This window comes from Phalacrocorax carbo, chromosome 2 (genome assembly GCF_963921805.1).
Source record: "Phalacrocorax carbo chromosome 2, bPhaCar2.1, whole genome shotgun sequence".
NCBI lineage: Eukaryota > Metazoa > Chordata > Aves > Suliformes > Phalacrocoracidae > Phalacrocorax > Phalacrocorax carbo.
In genome coordinates this window covers 110,288,923-110,312,053 of record NC_087514.1, presented here as the reverse complement: position 1 = coordinate 110,312,053, position 23,131 = coordinate 110,288,923, and the positions used below count along the sequence as shown (strand labels likewise).

At 40.1% G+C, this 23,131-nt stretch overlaps 1 protein-coding gene across 4 annotated transcripts in view; it reads left to right on the top strand.

Moving 5' to 3' along the window:
• HECW1 (HECT, C2 and WW domain containing E3 ubiquitin protein ligase 1) overlaps positions 1 to 23,131 on the top strand; it is a 273,075-nt gene that overhangs the window by 159,342 nt on the left and 90,602 nt on the right. For all 4 annotated transcript variants that reach the window (XM_064443833.1, XM_064443832.1, XM_064443830.1 and 1 more), the window contains 2 exons: positions 7,486 to 7,561; positions 16,157 to 16,326. In XM_064443833.1, the coding sequence (XP_064299903.1) occupies positions 7,486 to 7,561; positions 16,157 to 16,326 (246 nt within the window). The remainder of the gene's footprint in view (positions 1 to 7,485; positions 7,562 to 16,156; positions 16,327 to 23,131) is intronic.

The window sequence follows — 23,131 nt, the reverse complement described above, 5'->3', positions numbered from 1 at the left end:
GGGATACAAACAGATGAAAGGGGACGTGGGACAAAGCATCTGCTTCCTCTTTTGCACTAGACTGTTGAATTAAGGCTATTAACTGTATTTTGCCTTAAATCTGCAGGCAAGTTTAATGCTCTTGAAAAGCAGAGAACAGACAACTGGCGCTTGAAGCAAGCACAGTGCAGGCAGTTCCTGGATAGCCTGCCTTTTCCTCGAGCTGTGCAACCCCACGTCTTTAGCTCTGACACATCTAGCAATATTTTTTCTGTTTGCTGATGCACAGTTTGGGACTGGGTTGAAGCTCTTTTTCACTTGTGGTTTGAATCAAGCACAGGTTACAGCCTTCCCTTTTTGCAATGCTCTCATCTGCTTTTCATCCTCAGAGCTGGTGTATACAAACAGAAAATACTTTGTTGATTTACTTTTGTTATTTCTATTTTTCTTTCATTGTAGACTTCCATCTTCCATACAGGTTTAGTACTGCTTGGAAGCATGAGCCCCTCTGAATTCTTTGATAAGTTCTTAGACCTGCTTTTTTAAAGAGAAGCTCTTGTTGATAGATATCATGGTCCAGGCTAGAGCTTTGCCAGTTTACAGTACCTGACTATTTAATTTGCATTGAATTTTACTGTAGTTACAATCTGTGCTGCCCGTGTAAAGTATTCTAGGTTTTAATTAGCACCTTTTAAAACTGGAACTTGATTGGATTGAGTATTAGGTCATGCCAATAATGTTCATCGTATAAAAAGTCAGCAAATACAAACAGCTAATATAGCATTGTTTCTAATGTCACTGCAGTTTCCTCTATTTTAAATGTAAGAAATACTGGCCTATGCTGGATAATTTATGTTATGATCATTAAATATTATCATTCTTTTGCGACAGAAGCTACTGTTACAGAAGTGCTTTGGCTGTCAGTGAAGAGTAAGGTTTCTTGAACTGGATGTGCTTCTACTTACAGGAAAGGAAGATTTTCTTAGCCTTGTTGAATCTCTTTGTATGGTTGTAGGGGCCAAAAAATGCCTTTCTGCAGAGGAAAGTGTGTTACAGAATGATAAGTCTAAGGCATAGCCATGTTTTTCTGTACTGTGTGTGGGAAAAGGAGTATGTGCTTGTATTTGTCATCTGGGCATGTCTAGCTGTGGTAGAAGCATGTAATAAAATCATAGTAATCCTGTGTTATATCAGCAAGACTTTTAAAATAATGAAGTTGGGCTGCACAATATACAAACATGCTGAAAGTGACTTAGTGATGCAAAACACACTTGTGGTGGGTTGACCCTCGCCGATGCCAGGTGCCCACCAAGCTGCTCTGTCATGCCCCTCCTTCAGCTGGACAGGAGAGAGGAAATAAAACAAAGGGCTTGTGGGCCAAGATAAGGGCAGCGAGGGATCACTCACCAATTACTGTCACGGGCAAACCAGACTTGACTTGGGGAAATCAGTTTTATTTATTACTAATCAAATCAGAGCAGGGTAATGAGAAATAAAACCAAATCTTAAAAACACCTTCTCCCCACCCCTCCCTTCTTCCTGGGCTCAACTTAACTCCTGACTACTCTACCTCCTCCCCACCAGCAGTGCAGGGGGAGAGGGAAGGGGGTTGTGGTCAGTTCATCACACGTTGTTTCTGCCACTTCTTCCTTCTCAGGGGGAGGAATCCTCACACTCTTCCCCTGCTCCAGCGCAGGGTCCCTCCCACAGGAGACAGTCCTCCACAGACTTCTCCAGTGTGAGTCTTTCCCACAGGCTACAGTTCTTCACAAACCACTCCAGCGTGGGCCCTTCCCACAGGGTGCAGTCCTGCCAGCAAACCTGCTCCAGCGTGGGCTCCTCTCTCTATGGGGCCACAGGTCCTGCCAGGAGCCCGCTCCAGTGCAGGCTTCCCACAGGGTCACAGCCTCCTTTGGGCACATCCACCTGCTCCGGCATGGGATCCTCCATGGGCTGCAGGTGGATATCTGCTCCACCATTAACCTCCATAGGCTGCAGGGGACAGCCTGCCCAACCATGGTCTTCACCACAGGCTGCTGGGCAATCTCTGCTCTGGTGCCTGGAGCACCTCCTCCCCTTCCTTCTCCACTGACCTTGGTGTCTGCAGGGCTGTTTCTCTCACATGTTCCTCTCTTCTGGCTGCTGTTGCACAGCAGTATTTTTCCCCTTCTTAAATCTGTTACCCTAGAGGTGCTATCACCGTGATTGATGGGCTCAGCCTTGGCCAGCGGCAGGTCCATCTTGGAGCCGGCTGCAACTGGCCCTATCAGACATGGGGGATCTTCTAGCAGCTTCTCACAGAAGCCACCCCTGTAGCCCTCCTGCTACCAAACCTTGCCATGCAAACCCAATACAATGCTTTATCAGCACTCTCCTCTATTACTGGTCACTGGTGCCCAAATGCAGATTTTGTAGTGCAGCACTAGACAAACATGGTTGCAGCTTCTTCCAGACCTGAGTTTACACTATACGTGTGTCCAAAAGTATTTGCGTCATCATAAGCTAGAGGTATAAGGAGGCTGAATAGGAGCATCTGAGGTATGCTCTGTAGGCGACTTTACTTTCAGGAGCAAGAGTGTTGTCTTTATTACTCTTCCACGTATCTAGGTAGACTGGTGAAGGATAAGGTATTTTACGAGATGTTTTTAATTAGCTGTGAGAGTCTCTGTTTCTTTGCTTCTGCTTAGAAAAATTTTTAGTGATGCACTTGGCGTTTTGCCTCAGCAAGAGCTGATGATCCGTAGTACTCTCGAATTTCTAAGGATTTATTTTTTTTTCATAACACATACCGTGGCTAAAGAGGGAGGGAGTCTCAAGGGCTCCATTTGCTAGTGTGAAGCCTGCCTCCTTTCTCATTCAGGGTCACATAACTTCCCTCCAGCATTTGCAGGAACTACTCACAAGGAAAAGTGATACTAGGACAAGACTGTATTAGTTTTAGCTTTCAGTCATCTTCTTCTGTCTTCTTTTTTCTGTCTACTGAAAAAATGAAAAGCACTACCAAATGTGGACCTTTTCCTGAGCTCTGCAAGTCCCGAGAGGCTTGAATTTGGCCTCAAGTACCTCCCCATGTTTTGCGGATAGCCATCATGGGCTCTGGTGGTTGTCTTTTGCCATGCTTCAGAGGTTGGGAAACTCTGTACCAGACAATAATATTTTACAGTGTGTGTTTACTGGAGAATATTTTAAAGGAAGTACCAAAACTTCTCTTACTGCTTTAGTGCATGCACTCCCATCAGTGACAATTACACCGGCTCTGATTACAAGCAAGGAAAGTGAAAAGGAGTTTCAATGTGGTTCAGGAAGCCTTTGGTTTTCTGAGAGATTCATTTAGGCTTGAAGTTGCAGCCCATGTCTCATCTCTTCATGTCAGGATATGACAGAACCATATAATAAAAGCATATTCATCCTGTTTTGTATCAGCAGGACTTGTAAAATAATTAGGCTGGGCTGCACAATGTGCAAACATGATATTATAAAATAAAAATATTAAACTAATTCGGACTGATCTCTCACTTCAAGGACATAAAAGAGCACCAAAGTTATTGAGGGAAAATCACATTTGTTCCTTTTCATACCAAGGACTTCAGACCATAGGATGTCAAGTGACGAGATGAATGTTGTCTTTCTGCCAACCAAATATGTTTTAAGTGGCAGTTGAGAAGATAGGGCATTTTTTTTACGTCCCGATTACTAAATTCAAGGTTTACTTACAGTGATGAAACTCTCAATGTAATTATATTGTAGCCACTAAAACCAGTCTCGATTTCTTTCATGATAAACGGCAAGCAGGAAGAGCATGACCCATGCATTTCCCCATCCCAGGCCTCAAGACACAATGAACGCTGGTCGGCGCGGTGGCTGGCGAGCGTTGGTGACCATGCCATCTGCCCTGCACAAAGCATTCTTAGCCTTGTCCTCACTACTGAGTACAGTCTGGTATTGCGTTAGAAAATGGTGAATCCAAACTGCAGCAAAAAGCTTTTTTCTTTTCAGAAAACCAGACTTAATGTCAATAAACTTTTCTCATTGTTTTTAATTCCCTGTGATGTTCAGTTTGGTCCCAAAAACTTCCCTTCAGATGGAGAGCAGAGCAAATGTAGTGACCTTGACTAGTCAGGGCACTGAGGGGAGAAGCCTTATGTGCTCCGCTTGCTTGGCACAGCAAGCTAAATCACAGCGTGTTCCTTATGTAGCTTCCTTTCCTCTCCCGCCATACCTTCTGACTCATTGAAACACCAATATTAAAGTAAAATCGCTTTCCCAGCCTTCCTAATATTCTTGCCTGGGTATATCCATGCATAGTCACTCCTTCCTTTGAAAGAGGACATCTACCTGCTCATGACCCCCTCTGGCACATGTCCTGCCTTGCCTGAGGACCTGTATCAGGGGTGAGAAGGTGCAGCATACGTGTGGGGGGAGCAGCAGACCAGTGCCACCAGACCAGTGGAGGACAAAGGAGCGCAGGTTTGGGATGAGAGCTATACAGGAGGCGTTTGGCTCAGTTGCACAGTCTTTGATGGTGCATCCCAGGTCTCAGCCCAACGGTAAGTGCCTCTCTTGCTCAGCTTTTCTGCCATGCATTCCCTTTCTTGGCAGCCTGGACAGGAAGAAAATTGGAAAAGCTTCAAAGAAGTGTTGTGATGCATTTCAGATTACTAAGGTTAAGTGCTAGGCATTATCAAAATGCCTAGCATTTTGATGTAGCGTTGCATCTCAGAGAGTTATGCTGAGATAAAGTAGGGAGTATATAATTCATTTACACAGCAGGGCTGGTTTTTAGGCCATACTTTTGTGTCACAACTTCAGACATTGCCGATGCAGCAAGTGCCTGCTTCTGCAAGCAGCCACCTGCCTGGTGCACCCCGCTGGTGTCTGCGGGAGTAATTTGGTGTGCAAAACTCTTCTCAGCAGGAGGTACTCGTCAGGTTTGATTTGCTTTTACGACACTGTCTGACTTTCTGGTCTCTGAAAAAATCCTTAAGGGTGTTGCAAGTAAATCTCTTGGTTTTGTGAAAACAGGAGCTAGATGAAAGGAGAGGCCAGGGCTGCCCTGTACTAAACACAGACAGTCCTAGCTGGCTCCAGTAGCCTTTTGGTCTTCACTGGGGGAAGCGCTGTAGGGGAAGCTGTGGATGCATCCTTCTCAAACCTCTGACTGAGTTGAGATCAGGAAATCTGGGATTAGGAAAATTATGTCAAGATTTCCAAAGCATTAAATCACCTGAGCTGTTTTCCAATGAAAGCTGGGGGAACATTTATTAGCACTCAGGTCATTTAAAAATGTGACCCTGATATAACACACAAATGGAGTAAAAAAGCAGGAGTACCTCCCAGCTCCTGGGTGCAGATGTGCACCCCGGTCTCCTCTCAGCTTATCACTGGGCTGAGACCTGGGATGTACCCTGCTTTTTCACACCACTCCAGCCTTCCTCTGCCTTGATTTCCATGGAAAAGCATGGGGCACGCAGAAATTGGGGGAGCACTACCAGTGGCCCTGCGATTGTATGACTGAGGGGTGAACACCTGACAGTACGGTGTGGGGTATACCTGCTTTACACAATAGGTGGATCCTTTAGGAGCAAATAAATGTTTTTGTTGTTGTTTCACTTACGGGGCTGGATATGTTATATGTGTCTCTTTGTATAATGCCAAGCTTTGCCAGTGCAGGTTTCGCCCTCCTGGGGATGCTTTGCCAGTGTAATACTCCAGTATAACTGTCTCAATACAATTTCACTAATGTAAATGTGGCACAAAAAGAGTCATTTAATAGCAACATATTTTAAGTTTTGAACAGGCAGTATTTACAGGACACCGTCAGATCCACCCCAGTCTGTTCAAAGCACAAACTGTTAAACTATTCATACTGATTCATCGCAGATCTGAAAACCCCAGAGAAATGTTTAAGTACTGGAAAAAAAAGCACATGTTTTACTGATGTGCGCATATCTAGGTCAGTTTGCCCAGTTACTGTCCTGGACAAAATCACGAATGAGACCATAAGTAGTAGGATAATGTGTAATAAATGCCAGGTAGTGAAGTACAAAAATACATCTTGACAAGGAAACACTGTTGTTTCTTGGTGGGATTACAACTTTGGCTGGTAAAGGTTACTGAGTTCTTGTCATAAAATTCTCATAGTTACATAAGATGTTTTGAATTCAGCGTGACTCTATCCAGAAACGAGTGGTGGCTTTAATGAATAGATTGAAACCTGGTTAGATGAGAAGTCCAAAAGTGCAATTGTAACTGCTTAGCCAAGATCCAACAGGGATATTTCTACTGGAATTTGCCCGTAGTCCAGCTGTACTCAGTACCCTTTTTCCCATTTAAATAGTCTGTAAGAAACAAAATGATTATGACAAAAAGCCAAGTCCAGCAGAGCCCATATTTTTTTCATAATGGTGTCTAAATTCAACCTGTATATTTATGATCTAGGCCTCATCTGTGTCCTGACCTGCTAGCTGTGCTTGTCATTTCTAGCTGGGCAGCAGTGCCCTCTTGCCCAGGTTTTTAACTCTCTTGGGGCAAAGAGCAGCTTGTTTTCTAAGTTAAGCTTGAATACACAATATTTAATATACTGAGTGATGAGTCACAGTTGAGTGGGACTTCAATTACTGTTTCCTGGCAGAAATTGGAACTTCACTGCATAAATGCTCTTTTTCTTTTTCGCCTGAAAGCTGAATGGCAAGAGTGGTGAGGAGCTGCGGCTTCCCCGGAGCAGAGCAGCACTTGGTTTGTCTCCAAAGTCAGTGGGAGGTAGTAATAGTAGCACCACCTCCCTGCTGAACTTGGAGCTTGAATCCTGATGGGATCTCCTCTGCTTTGTTCAGGGAAACAGCTGTGAAAATTGCTGATGGTGGGTTCCTGCTGATGCCCCAGACACTGGCTCAAAGGCGTTCTTGCTTCCCAGTTCTGATTATGGCCAGAAGGTAGCCTGGGTTCTAATTTGCATAACAGCAGCCCACCAATAAACTTGCTAACCAAAGACTGACATTAAAACCTAAACTGTGGAGTATAAAGGGTCATTTATTGATTTCCCCCACCCCACCCCCCAGATCACGCTCAATGCTTATTGTTATTATAATCCACAGTTGTATTTTTGCACAGGGTATTAGTAGACTCTCAAAAGTCTTTCATACATGTATGCAATAAACTTTCTGGAACAAGATTTTCTACACTAATAATAAGTCGTTATAAAGACAGGCGTTGTTTCCAGAGGTGAGACCACGCCTCCATTCTTATGCACTACTTTTATCTCCTCCTTTCTGGGTGAGGAACTGCTACATTAAAATTAGAGTAGTATTTTTGTATCATTCTGTTTTCTTAAGGAAAAACCTCTAGGAAGGGATGACTTAGGCCACTAGTGGTTAAATTATTACCTGGATAAAAATGTTGTTCGTGATTAATGGTCCTCTAATTTTAAAAAAGACAGCTACTAAGCAATTTGTCTGTTCAAGAGTTATTGGAGTCTATTCTCTCTCACCATTATTTTTATTCTAGCAGATCTTTAAAAGCATCACCAATGAAGATTCAATCCAGGGACAAGGAAGTCGGAGACTGATAAGTTTTTCATTGTCAGGTAAGTTACTGCTGATGTGAAGGTTTTAAACCCACAGGGGGGGAAACTGAAGTTACTAAACCCTTTCATGTACATGAGTATGAATATATATGTACTGAGGTATATATTTATGCACTTTTTTTTGCCTGTTGCTCTAGAAATGACGCTGAGACAGAGAATTAGTATCTATTATAATTGTAAAACTCTTCCTTCAACAAGAGTTTTGTGGTGAAATGTCTTGTTCAAATAGAATTTTGGGGCCATGTTAGGTTTTCCTGTTCACGATTAAATGTGGTTCTTTATATGTAGGTCAGGGAAAGCAAGACCAAAGGCATGAACTTTACTTACAGAGCAAAATGTGATTTGTGGTAGTCCTCTGTTTCTTGGAGACCATGTTCCACAGTCTTGGTCTGGACCTGAGGCAGATCCATGCGCCATGGTGTACAAGCTTGTCTGTATTGCTCAACAGTGATTCTCAGACTTCTTGAGCCAGAAGACTGCATTCACTCTTCTAAATTTTCTGAAGAATATTCAGCCTCATTACTTGGCATGTCACTGCAGGTTTTAAAGGCTTAATATGGCTCCATGAAGCAGCTACAGCCCATTTGATCTGGCTTTGGTAAAAAAAAAACTGTAAATCACTTCTGCAGAGAAAAATTCAGTTTGTCAAAAGAGAGTAATTGTGAGCAAGGTTCTCTTTTTGGAGTTTCATGCTTGCTTCTTGGTTTCCATGTTTTTAGTTCCTGGAAGAAAAAGAGCAAGATGCTGAACTTGACTTGGAAATTCTTTGAGGAAGTAGTACAGAGAACAAGAGAGTTACTCTAGCTCAAAATTCTTACAAGCGTAAGCCTTTCTGTATGAAGTTCTATACTCGGACAAACATCGCGTTACATGATTGGTTTGACTGTATGATTTATTTCAAGCTTCCCTCTAAGTTGTGTTGAAGTCAACTAGGACTTCCATATTTCTTTAATATTAAGCATGCAAGTCAGCGCTTTGCCAAATTAGGTGGCTAGTGTCATTCTTGAGAGGTTACGTATGCTATTTGGCAGGTTAGACAGGGCTCTTTTAACACATTGGGGCTCTTTTAACACATCATTTACTTTTTGCTGGGTTGGACACTGGGAACCCACCCAGTCACATTAAATTGATAAAATTATCGATTTAGCATAACAGAAATGAAGAAGTAGGGTTAATATTTTTTAATGTTCTTAAATAATTTTACACAGAAAATGTTGTCCAGAACTAGTAACATTTTTTCCCTTCTCTTAGATTCTTTGGCCTAGTAGACCAAGAGATGTCAAGAGTAATAATTTGTGAGACTGCTAAATAATGTTGTCTCAGTGGGCCCTTTTATAAACTAAACTAATTTACAGCTTGATTCAAAGTATACAAAGACCATACCACATAATACATTTGGGATATCTTATTCTAGTGTTTCACAAGCAATTCATTTACATTTATATCACATCCATATTAACCGCATCATTACAGCCAGGTATTTGAAAGGCTTTGAGGTCACAATTATTTTATCAAAAATCTTTGGTACCCAAATAGCTCAATTTCAGTCTTTCTGAAATTAACATAGTAACACATCACAAAGATTTATTTATCACCTTCCTCTTTAGTCAACAGCAACAACAAAATGTTGTTGTCTCTCTCAAAGTAAAGTTATTGCTATTCCTATACCTGTTATGCTAGCTAATAAAATGCAGATCAAGCCAGGCCTCCGGAGGCATCAGAAGGAACTGGGATTCCTTTCTGTTTGCACTTCTATTACAGCAATAACCTCTCTATTGTCATGAGTCCTTTCAGCTCATATAGACTTGTCCTTTTCAATACCTGTATTATGGTATACCGTCACCTTCTATGTCATTACTTAAAAGTTAAGTTTCCAAATTATGGTTGATTTATTGTAATAAAAAAAAAAAAAAAAGAGTATGAGATCATTAGTCTGACTGGGGACCATTGCATTAGGCGCTGCACCAACATAGAGCCATCATGCCCTAAACAATTTATCATCTAAAGAATGTGAGAAGAGCTATGCCTTCTACCATATCAATTTTTAAAAATGAAAAATTATTAGAATGGGAGAGAAAAGTCTCAAAGTAGGCCAAATCCCTAGAAATGCTGTACAACAGCAGTCCATTTCAGCTGACTTGTATTACTTGCTCTACTGCCTAGACACTCCAGTAAGACTCAGTTAAAATGAAATGTGCAGAAACAGTTTATTTCTAAAACTTGGTGACAAAGTGCTTTATTTCTGCAGTTTTACTGAGTATTTTCTTGGACAAAATCCAACTGATTTCACTGGAAGTTTTGTCTGAGAAAAGATTTCTGGATTGAATTAAAAAGTCAAACAAATAAAATAGGATAAATTGATGCTTCAGGGCAAAAGGAGATCACTAGTTTCTTGAGTAACTTGAGTAGCTGAGAGTTTGCATTACATCAGTGTGAGGTTTGTTTTCCTCATATTTGCTTCTTTGGAGACTGGAAGTTGGTCCTGTGAAAGGTTAGTTCAGATTAATAGGTTCGTTAGCAACACTGATCTCAAAGAAGATAATTTCCCATGATGAAGCTTCTTTGTCATTTATATGATGGCTATAGTATTACTGCTTTCATTATTTAAAATACCAAGAGAACTATTGTAAGCCTAATGGAGCTAGATTAAATACAGTCTTTAAGGAAAGCTATGCAGGCACTTTGCATTTACTTTCCAACATGACTTTTCTGCTGTTACCAGTGAACGTCACACTTCTGATAAGGTGGCTGAAAGTGTCAGAGCTCTCACATGAAGTACAGAAGGAAGAAATGTGCTAAGCCTCCCAAGATGTACCAGCCACTTCACTGGACCTTCATGGTTTAGCAACAGTATAACGCATTCTCTGATAGCCCTTGAAACCGTTCTGTTGGCTGGTATATTTAGAAACTGTTATCATGAGGTTTGCATGATATGCCTCCTAGCTGTATGTTGCATCAAATAACTTTTTCAAGCTTCAATATTTCACATATCTTATGTATTTGCACACTCTTTATTTACAAGTGTTCTTGTGGAAGAAAAGAGCAGAAGATCTAAATGTTTCCCAAACATTCAGGCATTTATCCTCATCATGCCTCTCTTAGAAATATTGTTAGTTATTTTGGTGTGGCTTTCAGGCCAAACATTCAGGTAACATCCGTTGTCAGTTCATGGAAGTCAGAGTATAAATCAAAACTGAAAATAGTATTAGGTCTGCTAAGGGTCATTTTGACAATAGTAGTTACCATGAAATGCTTGATCAGAATGCAGATATATAATACATATTATCTTCCAACCATTTTTTTAAATCCTAGTGACTGACTTTATAACAGGAGTTCTAGCCACTAAATTTTGTTTATTTAGTATTGCTGTAAACATGCCTCTTCTTCTGCCCTCCCCAACTCAAGCTAACTTGCCCAGATGTTTTCTTTATAAGCCGGAGTTACTCATCACTCGACTTTTTCTTACCTCTCAGAGCTTGTGTGAAGGTGAGGTGACTTTCTACCACCTCCAGTACACCTGTGCCTATGAGGTACTTCAGTGCACTAGACTAACAGATTTAAAGGCCTCAGAAGTCTTTGAATTCAACTACTCCATTATCCTGTATAACACAGGCCAATTTGCTCCATCATGTGGAGTTTTGTATGAGTTTGGCTCAGCAGTATCTTACAGACAGGCATGTAGTCTAGATCTGAGGATACCAAGAGATCGTACTTTGCTCCAGTGTTTAATTGCTTGCAGTGATAAAAACTCCCCCTTGCTGTGCCAAGCAGTTCACATTAGCTCTTCAGACTTTTTTTGTGTTTTCCTTCTTGATGAAGACAATTTAAAAAGTAGCCTGTCTTTCAGCCATTTTTGAATAATTAATTTCTCTGCTCCTTTTTATTTATTAATAGACCTATTTCCTTCCTGATACCTCTGCTGCCCCTTCCTTACACAAATGAAAATCTCTTTAATTTTCCCTTGTAGCATTTCCAGCTGGAAAAAAGTCTTTTCTCCTCGTTTCTACTGTCTTTAATATTTTGCCTGGGAGCCTTATGTGACAGAAATGTTTTGGCTTATCTGCTCCACTTAAGTTTGTTTTTTTTTAAATCTCAGATCTTTAAACAGTAGAATCCTAGACCCACTGAATGGTTTGGGTTGGAAATTACCTTAAAGATCATCTAGTTCCAACCCCCCTGCCATAGGCAGGAACACCTTCAACTAGATCAGATCGCTCAAAGCCTCATCCAGCCTGGCCTTGAACATGTCCAGGGAGGGGGCATCCACAGCTTCTCTGGGCAACCTTTTCCAGTGTCTCACCACCCTCACAGTTAAAGCATTTTTTCCTAGTATCTAATCTAAATCTACTGTCTTTCAGTTTAAAACTGTTACCCCTCATGCGTTATGCTTTTAGATATGTTCTGGGCAAGTTTGGCCTAACTCAATATGTCTTCATCTTCTCAGAGAGTCAGATGACTCACATATCATTTCCTCATTCTGAAAACACATGGCTAGTACACTAAATAGGAAAAATGTTAATTCAGTGAGTTGACCATAGGATTGCTGGGGCTTAATGATCTCTCCCACAGCTAGATGCAAGTCATCTGTTGAAATCAGTGGGATGGTGCTTAGAAACATGAAGGACATTAAGTACTTGTTGTCCTTTGTTGGAAAGAGTTTGCTAACTGTGTTAGAATATCAGTATCAGTTTCTCAAAACTAGTAGCTCTGCTACTTATTGGTCTTTTACCCATCTGCTGGTTTGTAGACTGTGTCTACTTCAGTGAAGTAAACTATGCAGCATCAGGAGACTAGGTGGACTCAGTCTTCTTGGGACACATTTATAAACTGCACAGAATATCCTTGTGTATTATTTCTATAAAAGCTCTTGCAAAGCTTTTCATGAAAGCTTCTCATCCCTTGGGGAGAACAGCTTCTAAATTCTTTAACTTGGAATTGATAGATTGATGTCCAGACTAAAAGGAATTAATTTAGAAACAGACTGCTCCAGACTCTGGTTCTTGCTCTAATTCTCCATCTTTTTCTGTCATGCTTCTACAAGCAGGGGTCTGGACCAGTACCTTACTATGTCTGCAGGGAACTGAAATACCGTCTTCATAATAGTTTTGCTGATCATTACCATCAAAGAATCTCCTTGCTGACCATGACAAAATGTGACTTGCAAACCCAAATCATGCCTCTCCCCTGATCTTCTGAAAGCTCAGTTACTTTTACTGAGGCAAAATCAAACATGGTAAAGCACAATTGTGTTCGAGCTGTGTCTGTCAGAATTGATCTTCCCACCTGCTTCTATGTTCTGAAAATAAATACATGCTTGTTTCCAGACTGTCACAAAAATAATCTCCATCACTATCCAGTCATCAGTGCCCCAAAGTTTGTGTTGCTGCATGGAAAATGCAGAATGATCCTTTACAAGGCAGACAGGGAAGTCTATGGCTCACCTTAGGGACAGAGGCTATGTACATGCAAGTGACCTACAGCAGAGCTTCCTTAGGTCTCATCCAGACACCCAGAGATCAGCATATATGGTAAGGAAGCCCTGAAGTTGCAATAAATTCATAATTCACTTGGGGGCAGCAGCAGGGAGCAGGAAGTGAACCTAGGTGGATTAGGATGTGTGTACTTACAATTACTGGAAGTCTGCAGCAGTGAAAGAACCTGTGATTGCTGTACCTCCACCTGGATTCCTTCCTTCTGTCATCTTTCATGAGAGATGGCCTGATATTATTAAACTGATGGATGTAAGAGGTTACCTCTTTCACGCTGAAGTGTGATTTATGAGTAAATGGGAAACTGACATATGGTATATCAATAACATTTTTTAAGTTATTAAAAAAAGACTGGATGAAAATACATCTTTGCAAAGCATAGATGAGTTATCTTAGTAGCATTTCTTCATATGCCTCCAAGAAATACACTGTCAAACTACAGTGTAAAGCAAGACACATCCAAGCCTTCTGGAAATCATTGTTTTCAGCAAAAATTTAAATTCAGTTAACCTTAAACCATCACTTAACTATTTCATGTCTTCAGAACCTTTTTCTGAAGACAGTACAGATAAGAGATAAATACTTTAATATGGGGAAGCAGAATAGCTGGGATTCTTCTGTTGGGAAGTTACACAGCAGTGGTAAGAGAGTACCTGAGCCTTTGGTTACAAGAAGTTACAGCATCCATAGGTTCCACTTCAAATTAAATGGATGACTTCTGGATATCTGGAGATACCCATGTAGCTTTATTCAGAGCTTTTGTGGTTTTGATGCTCTGTTTTTCATGGTGCTGAGAATTTGTGGTGAAATACGCAAGTATAACTGGGATATCTGTCCTTGAGAAATCTATTTCTGCTATCCGTATGCGTGCTTTGGACATTAGAAAACGAAGTATCTAACTGACGTTTTAACAAAAATTTATTGTATTATGAAATTTAAGCAAGAAAATGGCACAAATAAAATTTCCTGTTGTGTGCTTAGCTAATTTTTTTTTCTCTTCCAAATACAAAAATTAGACTACTAACTAAGGTCACCTTAATGACTTTGCTTAATTCCCATAACTGGAAAGAGGCTGGTATGTCATCATAATATGTATGTTCTTTATGATACATAATATATAAGTATATATAATTGAGCAGTAGTTATTTTCTTCTCTGTCTATCAATAGACCATTTCTTTGCACAGTGGTACCCAAAGATAGTGCGGTCTGTCTTTGAAGGAAAAAAAAATCAGAAACATATACAGCAATAAATATTTCAGTTTCAGAATCTTTTGAGGAAACATCAGAGAGAAAGAAAATAAGATCCCAAAGGTCTTTCTCTTCTCTCATATGTTAGCAGCCTCACACTATTACACTGCTGAGCCTTGTCATTCATACTGCTTTTGCAATCTTGGTTTCTATTTCTAACAGTACAACTTCCAAAGCAAAAGAGTTTGCCATATAGGATTTCAGCAGGGCTGATAGATGAGATACGTGCTGGTTACATAGGGATTGTACACTCAGAAAAAAAAATCAGTGTTATCACTTTGAACCAGATAATTTTCTTTGTGTAATAGTGTTGCTAGGACTGTGGCAGTGCATACTGTCAGAAGTACTTTCAAAAAGGCCATTAGTAGTGGTATGCTGTATTTTTTGTTAATTGTTAGAGAATGTCACAAGAATGAGATTCTTAAAATACAATCTGTTTCAGGACCATCTGCCCAACAGCTTTTAAATATCTGCAACATGAATTGTGTGCTGGAATAGATGATTAAAACCAACCTGAGCAAAACCAGTTCTTTTTAACTTGCACATTTTATTGTGTTGGCTATTACCATATGTTAAGGAAGCAAAATACAACCCGGTGAATAATATCCCTGTTCTCGATATAGCTGTTTTCTGGAGGAAATGCTGATGTTGGTGTGGAATGTGTATGATTTTCAGATTCATCCAAAATACCTGCCTGGAGGGTTTTACATGGTCTCCTGCAATCTACCAGAACCATTGGGTTTTTAACCAGAAGAGAATTAAAAGGCTGTGAAAATTAATGGTTTCAAAATCTGCCTGAAAGAAAAAATATAAGTTTAAATCAAATATTTATGTATACATCTGCAGTTTTGGAAACTATCTCAGCTGATGCTTTATATCTCTTCAATACAGCAAGAGAAAGTAGCCAGACTCAGTGTTTATAGCCTTATGTGAAATAAAACTTTAAACAGAGGAGAATCTCCATGCAAAGAGTGGTGAAAAATAAATTAGCTTCTGAACTCACTAATAGGAATAAGTGCTTATATTTTCCAAAGAACGCTTAGAAATGCATCTGGAAAAAAAAAGAAGGCCAGAGGCTTTAGTTTGTAGCTGTTGAACCAAAATTAATAATATACCTGTAGGTTGGTTTGCATTTCATTGGCTTCACAGGGACAAATTGTAATGGACTTTGTGTCTTTCTTCAGAACATCATGAGTAAATTTTGAAATAAGTGCCTGGGGATTTTTTGTCTGCATGACTCATATTATGCTCCCTGGCAGTTCTGCAGCTAGAAAGCCCTGCTTAAAATTTGGACATAATATACAAGAGTTTTCCTAAGTTACAACAGGTAAAGTTAACCCATGCAGAGAAGGAAATGTTTTAAAGTGGAAAAAATGTAAAATGACTTCTTGTGTAGAAAAAAGTGGTCTAAAAGCTAAGACTGATAGAAAGATAAAATTGATACCTAGGGGAAGTGACATCCAGTGGGTACTGAATGCCATGTCTATGTAATTAGATGAATGGATCTCTTTTTTAGAGTACTCCTGCCACTGGAATCAGGCTGAGCAAGTGCTTAGCTCCTTAGAAAAATCAGCAGATCGCTTAAATTACGCTACATAAATATTGATTCAGAAACCAGATCACAATCTGCACAATCAGTTTGTAAAATTTGCAGTTTCTTTATGTAATCATTTGTAAATCCTAAATCACAAGATCGTTATCATTTGGCTTTACATTACCTCACAAGAAACATAGTGAGTTTTTTCATATTCCTGCTGTATTATTTGAATTCCTTACCAGTTTCCTCTATGCTTTTCCCAACATCCCAGAGAGCTACCTAGAATGTGAAAAATAATCAGGTTATTTACCTTCCTTCAGATTTCCAGGCTTTTGGTCTGAAGAAGGGAATGTTCTTCAATCCAGATCCTTATCTGAAGATTTCCATCCAGCCTGGAAAACATAGCATCTTCCCAGCGCTTCCTCATCATGGACAGGAGAAGAGATCTAAGATCATGTGTAATACTGTTAACCCAATCTGGCAAGGAGAGGTAAGTATTTTGAGTGTTGTGCTGAGACTTTTCTTAAAACATGGAAATGACTCTAGGAATATCCCTCCTTTTTTTAAAAAAAAATTCCTTTCTTGGCTAAGTAGTTGTGACCTCACTGTGCTTGATGTATTTCATGACTTCTTGTCTCAATGCAAGAGGCTTAATTAGCTACAAAGATGAATGATACCTTAAAACTTTCAGTGTGGGTTGTACTTTGGGGATGTAATTTATGAAGTTGTTATTTACTGAAGGCAGGCATAACCCAGAATTGAAAAATAAACTTGGATAGCATGAAAGGCTGCTGCTAGATTGTCATAGTGTTCTTACACAGAGAGGAGACATTATATAAAGCGGAACAAGTACAGTATGCAAATAAAAAGAGTCTATGTTAATGAAAACTGTCAGTGGCAATATAAATTAAAGGCAATTTTGGCACATTTGCCCATCACCTTGAAGAAATACTCTACAGTCTGTTATTTCTTGTTGGAAGGACTTAGTAGGTATTAATGAGATCTGAGAGTTCAATTGCTGCCTGCTGTTTTTATATACATATACCCATATATATATATATGTATACCCGAAATGGCAACAGAAAGCGGAGAATAAGGGATATCTTTGGAATTAAAGGAGCCTGACATAATGGGTGTGATTTACTGGTCGTCCCTGTCAGACCAATATTTCCACTACAGAAAACGGTAAAAGTAAATAAATGGACTAAATAGATTTATTAAAATTAAAATGAAAATTGTAAAGTAGTTTAGGGATAATTAGGTCAAACTGTATAGGCATGGAAATGTGAGTGGGAAAAACAGACAGCAGAAATATCACTGAATACTCCTACCTGGAGGAGAATAGTCAGGAAAGTAAGTACCATATCAGGTTGTGCAACAGGTGAGCCTACATGGGGGATCTTGAACCTAGTCTGAGAAAAATGCCTTATAATAGGACTTAATTAAATAGAAGGCCCTGACATGAGGAATCCACCAAGTCGTAACTTCTCTGTGGCTCCAAGCATCAGATATATCTGGCTGAGGGGTCCCAGGTCAAGCTGAGGAACTGGAACTGACATGGAGGATAAGGGAGCTGACAGAAATCTTTCGGTAAAGTGCATAAGAGACAGGCCTAGAGGTAGGCAGGCATGAAGAGGAAACTTGCTGTATGTGTGTCACAGTACGTGTGATTGTGGGAGCTGGCAGCAAGTGTGGATGCCAGGAGCTGACACTCAAAGGGAAGGCACAAGATATGAATGTGGTCCCACCATTCTGTATCAGCCAGTTAACTGCTGAGGCGACACAAGGCTGTCCTTATCCAAAGAGGGATGTAGTAGCTGTGCTGATGGAGTCTGAAAATAGGCTTTTTAGAGGCACTCAATACTAGTCAGAAGTCTTCTCTGGACAAAGGCAACCACCAGCCAACGTAATTTGTTCTCACTTCAAGCACCTTCTGCACTGCTAGAGGATAAAATAACCAAAGAGTAAGAATCTGGCCCTGATAAAATGTCAAGGGTGTCTTCTTCTTAGGCCATGTGGGATGGCTGAGGTTTTGGGCTGACATTTCTTTGCCAGTGGAGTTTGGCAGTGAGAAAAGGACAAACAATGAAACAATGAAATAGACTAATTATGGACATTGGAAAGCAAAAGAGCACAGCTGGCTTCCAGCTTCTCTGTTCAGCCCCCTGGGTTTCCTGATTGCATGCAAACACACTGCTTCTCCCCTTCTGTTGTTAGCCTGTTAGTGGCTAAGGAGTGTAAAACAGCAGAGATCTCATTCAACATGTTCTTCTGAGTTCTCTTCAGCTGATATAGAGACGTTTAACTGCATGCATTTGTGTTGCAGTCTATGCACATCAGCTGGTCTGAAGTCTGTTTTCATACTGAAAACCCACATTGGTTTCTATTGCACAGAAGATCCTAGGCCTGATTTTCTTCAACTTTGCCCCTTTATGGGACAAGGGGAGAAGGAAAACTGCAAACTGTTGCTGAATCACAGTGGTAGCCATTCTTCTGTCCACCCTTTTCGTTGATGGATGTGAATATATGAAGTGAAAAATATTGGAGAATCATAACTGTTTCATTAAATGCATCAGTCACTAGTTGTTTTCCAAAAGAAGGATTTTGGAAAGATCCAGAAGAAAGAGGCAATATATTATTTCAGAAGGTGATTCTTTCCTAAGCTTCTCTGTTACCACATGTAAATAGAAGCCAGATGTTCTTTTTTTTTTTTTTTTTTTTTTTTTTTTTTCCAGTTGAATGACATACCTAACTTGTTTTGGCTGCTAAACTTGAAAAAAAATGGAATAGGGAAATAAAACTATATAAATAGCTGCAGACTGGGATCTTTATATATGTTCTTGATTACCCTTGAGCAAATTCATAAGTGAAAGAATTGACTCAGTTTTGTAGGGCCTCAACACCAAAATAAAGTCCTACAGACTGAGAGATAATTCATTTACTTATATTAATTCCTTCTGGTATTACCGGGTTGTTCTATTTGCATAGTAACCACTTGCATTATAAGAACACTCTGGGAGCACCATGATGCCTCAGGCAATTTTTCATCTGTATCATGTAATATGGATGATCGTCTTCATTTCACAGACAGCTTGAATCCCGTTCACATGAGTTATCCTAACTTAAAGCTATACTTCCATTGCTCTGTTTTGCAGTACTTTGTACAATAGTACATAAGGAAATGGAAATTTCTTACTAAGAAGAGTAATATATGACATTTTTACACTTGTAGTAGGGCTCTGCATGAGGCGAAAGAGCCCTCACATTGAGAATTGTTCACTGAGACAGGTTAAAGCCCAGGTGGTATGCTCTGCTGGTAGAGAGGGATCATTTTGTGATATCTCTGTATGTTTTCACATGCTCACAGAAGATCAGATTCTGCTAAGCCAAAGTGCTGAATATTGCCATGTGTAATAATGACAAATAGTAAGTGTTTTGGGGGAGATCCAGATGAGCTACTGATGGTGCCTAGGCTTCTACAGGGTCAATGAGAAGTAGGCAGCTGCACAAAATAAAAAGAAGTGTCTTCAGACAGGGAACTTCTTATTACATGGTCCTGCTTGTTCTCTTATTCCTGGCTTTACTTTCAAACTGGTGCATTCTTCAGCAACATCTGTACTATTAAATGAAATAAGTGAATTCCTGGAAACCATATGCCACTGGCCAGCTTGACTGTAAACTCCCAGGTTAGGCAGACATTGTGCTCACATTCCACACAGTTGCAAGAGCATAGCAGGTGAGTTGTCCTACCATGCTGATCTGATGTAAAATGCAGAGGAAATCTCAGAAAGAAGTGCCCACTTCCCAAATCTTCTGTACATCTAGTAGAATTGAGAAGGGAGAATGTTGATCTTATCTCTTCTAATACTGATGTTAGAAAAATAATGACACTATTCCCATATTGTTTCATATTAAGACAATGTGTCTGCTGTCACATTCTTTAGAAAAAAGCTCCTTTAAGAAGATTTAATTTGTCAGCAAGCAGTAAGGTGATGGGAATTCAGGCAAGCAATAGACATCATTGAGGATCATAAGCAACAAAAAAAAGTGGTTTAAAAAGTAGTTCACATACCTCCAGCCGGTTAGCAAATTCATTCAATGGTTTTGCAGATAAAGTACTTCAGGCCTCTAGACTTTCCCTTAAATGTATTTATGGCATTTCTTTCTTAACTGTGGCAGTTTGAGCTAACTGCTTTTTCACTTTTTGTTCATTTACTAGTGAGTGGGTACAAAGCCTCAAGGAATGGGCAGTGAAGTGACTATGAAAATTGGCTGTTGCAACCATCCATCATATTTAAAGTAGTAGGAAGTGTCATCTGTTAAATGACACGTTGAATTTCAACCCTGATAATTCTAGCTCTGGAAGAGTAGGTTGCCTTGAAGTGGGAGCCCAGTACTAGGATAAAAACCATCTCAACTCCCTGCAGCTTTGCTGTTTGTTTCTTTGCCTCAACCTTTACAAATATTGTTAAATTAGGGCTGAGACACAAAATAGTGTTTTGGGTGGTTGCTTGGTTGCTCTGAAGATAGCTGCATTTTACTGATGAATTAATTGGTGTGTATAAGCAGAGGTGTTCAGTACTCTGTTGCAAGAGCACTTAACAAATAGTAGTTAATGTGTCAGATCTGATAAATAGAATTACAGAATTTTCACACGTGTAACTTGTACTCTCAGTACCTCAGATAACCCACAACCTTTCAAAAATCTGTACTTGAATAAATTGTCACATAACCTGTCTCTTCAGATTACTAACACAAAATCAGAAGGAGGAAACAGTCAGGGGCTCAAATGTCAGAGAGAGGTGGTTTGGGGAGAGAGGGCTTCTATAATGCAGACCATCATCAGTGATAGAAAGATGGAGTTTCGATGCTGCCTGCAAGAATGCCAAGATGACACAAATGCAACTGACTGACTGCTGGTTTGCAACTGCTTTTCTTATGATGCAGGTTTATAACTCAGGCACTGATTCTGTGATCACGAATGCTGGACTGGTGCATGATGGACCACCCAGCAGTCCTGGGACTGAAAGACCTTTGTCAAAGTAGCCAGACCATGCAACATGGTGTTTATGTTAGCTCTTTGCTTCTCTTGAGGCTTTATTGTGGCTGATATGATGGGTGCTACCTGATGTAGCACAAACCTAGAGTGATGCAAGCAGGGGACACCTGATCAAAGATGAATCTTTCCAGAACAAAGTTAAACCATTAAACAGGCTTTAATAAATTTGAATCAAGAGTATGAATTTAAACTAAGGCAGGTTATATTTGTCCTGATTTTGATGTTAAATTCAGAGCACTGGATACTGACAGTCCTACCTCACAGAATCATTGCGTGATTTCACCAGAAGTCCAAAATGAAAGAAAAAAACCCAAGAACATCACACCGATTGAACTATGTATTTATTGTTAACTTAACCTTTTCACCCTTCTACTGGCAAACACAAAAGAATCTGCTGCAGAAACTTAGAGGCGTAAATCCAGTATAGGTGCAGTGAAATCCAGATCCTGAATCAGTATGATTTTGCCAAAGGTGTCACCAGGACTGAGTAAAGCCTTGTGGGTGGTAGTTTCAGTATATAACATTTTGGCATACATAGCCGGAGTTAAGTGTAACACATAGTTTGACTACACAGAAAAGCTGTGATTTTACAGCTGCAGTTTTTTTTTTAATAACTGGTGATGGTTGAAGTGTGAAAGCCCAAGACTTCAGTTTCTTCAGGAATGGGCTATGGTGTGAAAAAATTGTTTAGATCTTTTTATTTAATTCCAATTTCTGCATCTAGAAGACAAATGGCCTTGCTAATCTTGTATATTAGTGCTCATGAGTGTCCTCAAATATTTTCAGTCTGTGCTGTGCTAATAAATTTGTAGAAAATGTGTGAAGGATGATGAAAAACCCTGACTCTTTAAGCGGTGTTTGCTCTTGATTTACCCAGAAGTTCTTCTAAATTTCTAATGTCTTACGGCTGAAATTTGCCTTTAATAAAATAAGAGATATCTTGCAAAACTATTCATGATGAGCCTAGTAACTCTAAATGTTGTAGAATACATGAAATAGACAGAAGGGCGTTTTTTATTCCTTGTTTCCAATACAGAGAGGTAGAGAATCTGAGGGAGAAATCTAGGAAGGCAATTTGCCAAAGGCCCTATCCAACTTTGAAGGAGTTCAGTAGAAGGATTGAATCAGACCTTAGAACAGCAACACATATTTATGTGCACCCCTTTTACTGTAGAAGAAAACCTATTGTGCCATGCCAGAATAAGGTACCACACTGGTTCTGGTACCCTGTGGTCACTGCTGAATTCCAGGACTCTCTCAGAGGACATGTAGGCATGTTCCAGCCTTTGACAGCCATGGAGCTTTGTGCTTGATCCTACTGACTCTGCAATATTTTATATTGTCACTGAGGAGTACTGTAGTATGTTTAAGAAACTGGAATTCCCCACGAGTTTATCCACTTGTTCTTTTGAGTAGTTTGTATGTGATAGTAGTGATATGTAGAGGAAGTTTCTGAATGGGGAGCAGTATAATACAGATGGGGAGTGACGAGTGCATTAAGAGTGTAATTGTTTCACTGAAGTATTTGAAATGAAAAACCCACTAATGAAATATTTAGCTGAAAGACTAAATCTGTCTTCATCCATCAAATGTGATTTACAGCCCTTTAAGATTTACTTCTGCTTGTAGTGCCCCTGTGGCATGATGGATATCACAAATTTTCTTTTTAATTCTGTTTCTTATTCAACTCTGTCGTGGTTCAGCCTCAGCTGGCAACTGAACACCACACAGCCGCTCGCTCACCCCCCCCCCCCCCCCACCCTGTGGGATGGGGAAGAGAATCAGACAAGCAGAAGAACTTGTGGGTTGAGATAAGCACAGTTTAATGATTACAATAAAATGATAATGATAAATGATTATGATAATAATGACAATAATGTTAATATAATAAAAGGGAAAAGGAAGGGAAAGGGAAAACAGGAAAAAAAAAATGCAGAAACACGAACGATACAACCGCTCACCACCCGCTGACCGACGCTGCCCGTCCCCGAGCCGCGATTGCTTCCCCCCACCCCCGGCCAGCCCCTCCCAGCTAGCATACTGGGCATGACGTTACATGATATGGAATATCCCTTTGGTCAGTTTGAATCAGCTCTCTTAGCTGTGCCCCCTCCCCTCCCGGCTTCTTGTGCACCCAGCAGAGCATGGGAGGCTAGACATGTCCTTGACTAGTATAAGCGCTACCCAGCAACAGCCTAAACATCTGTGTGTTATCTCAACAGGTTTTTTTTCCATG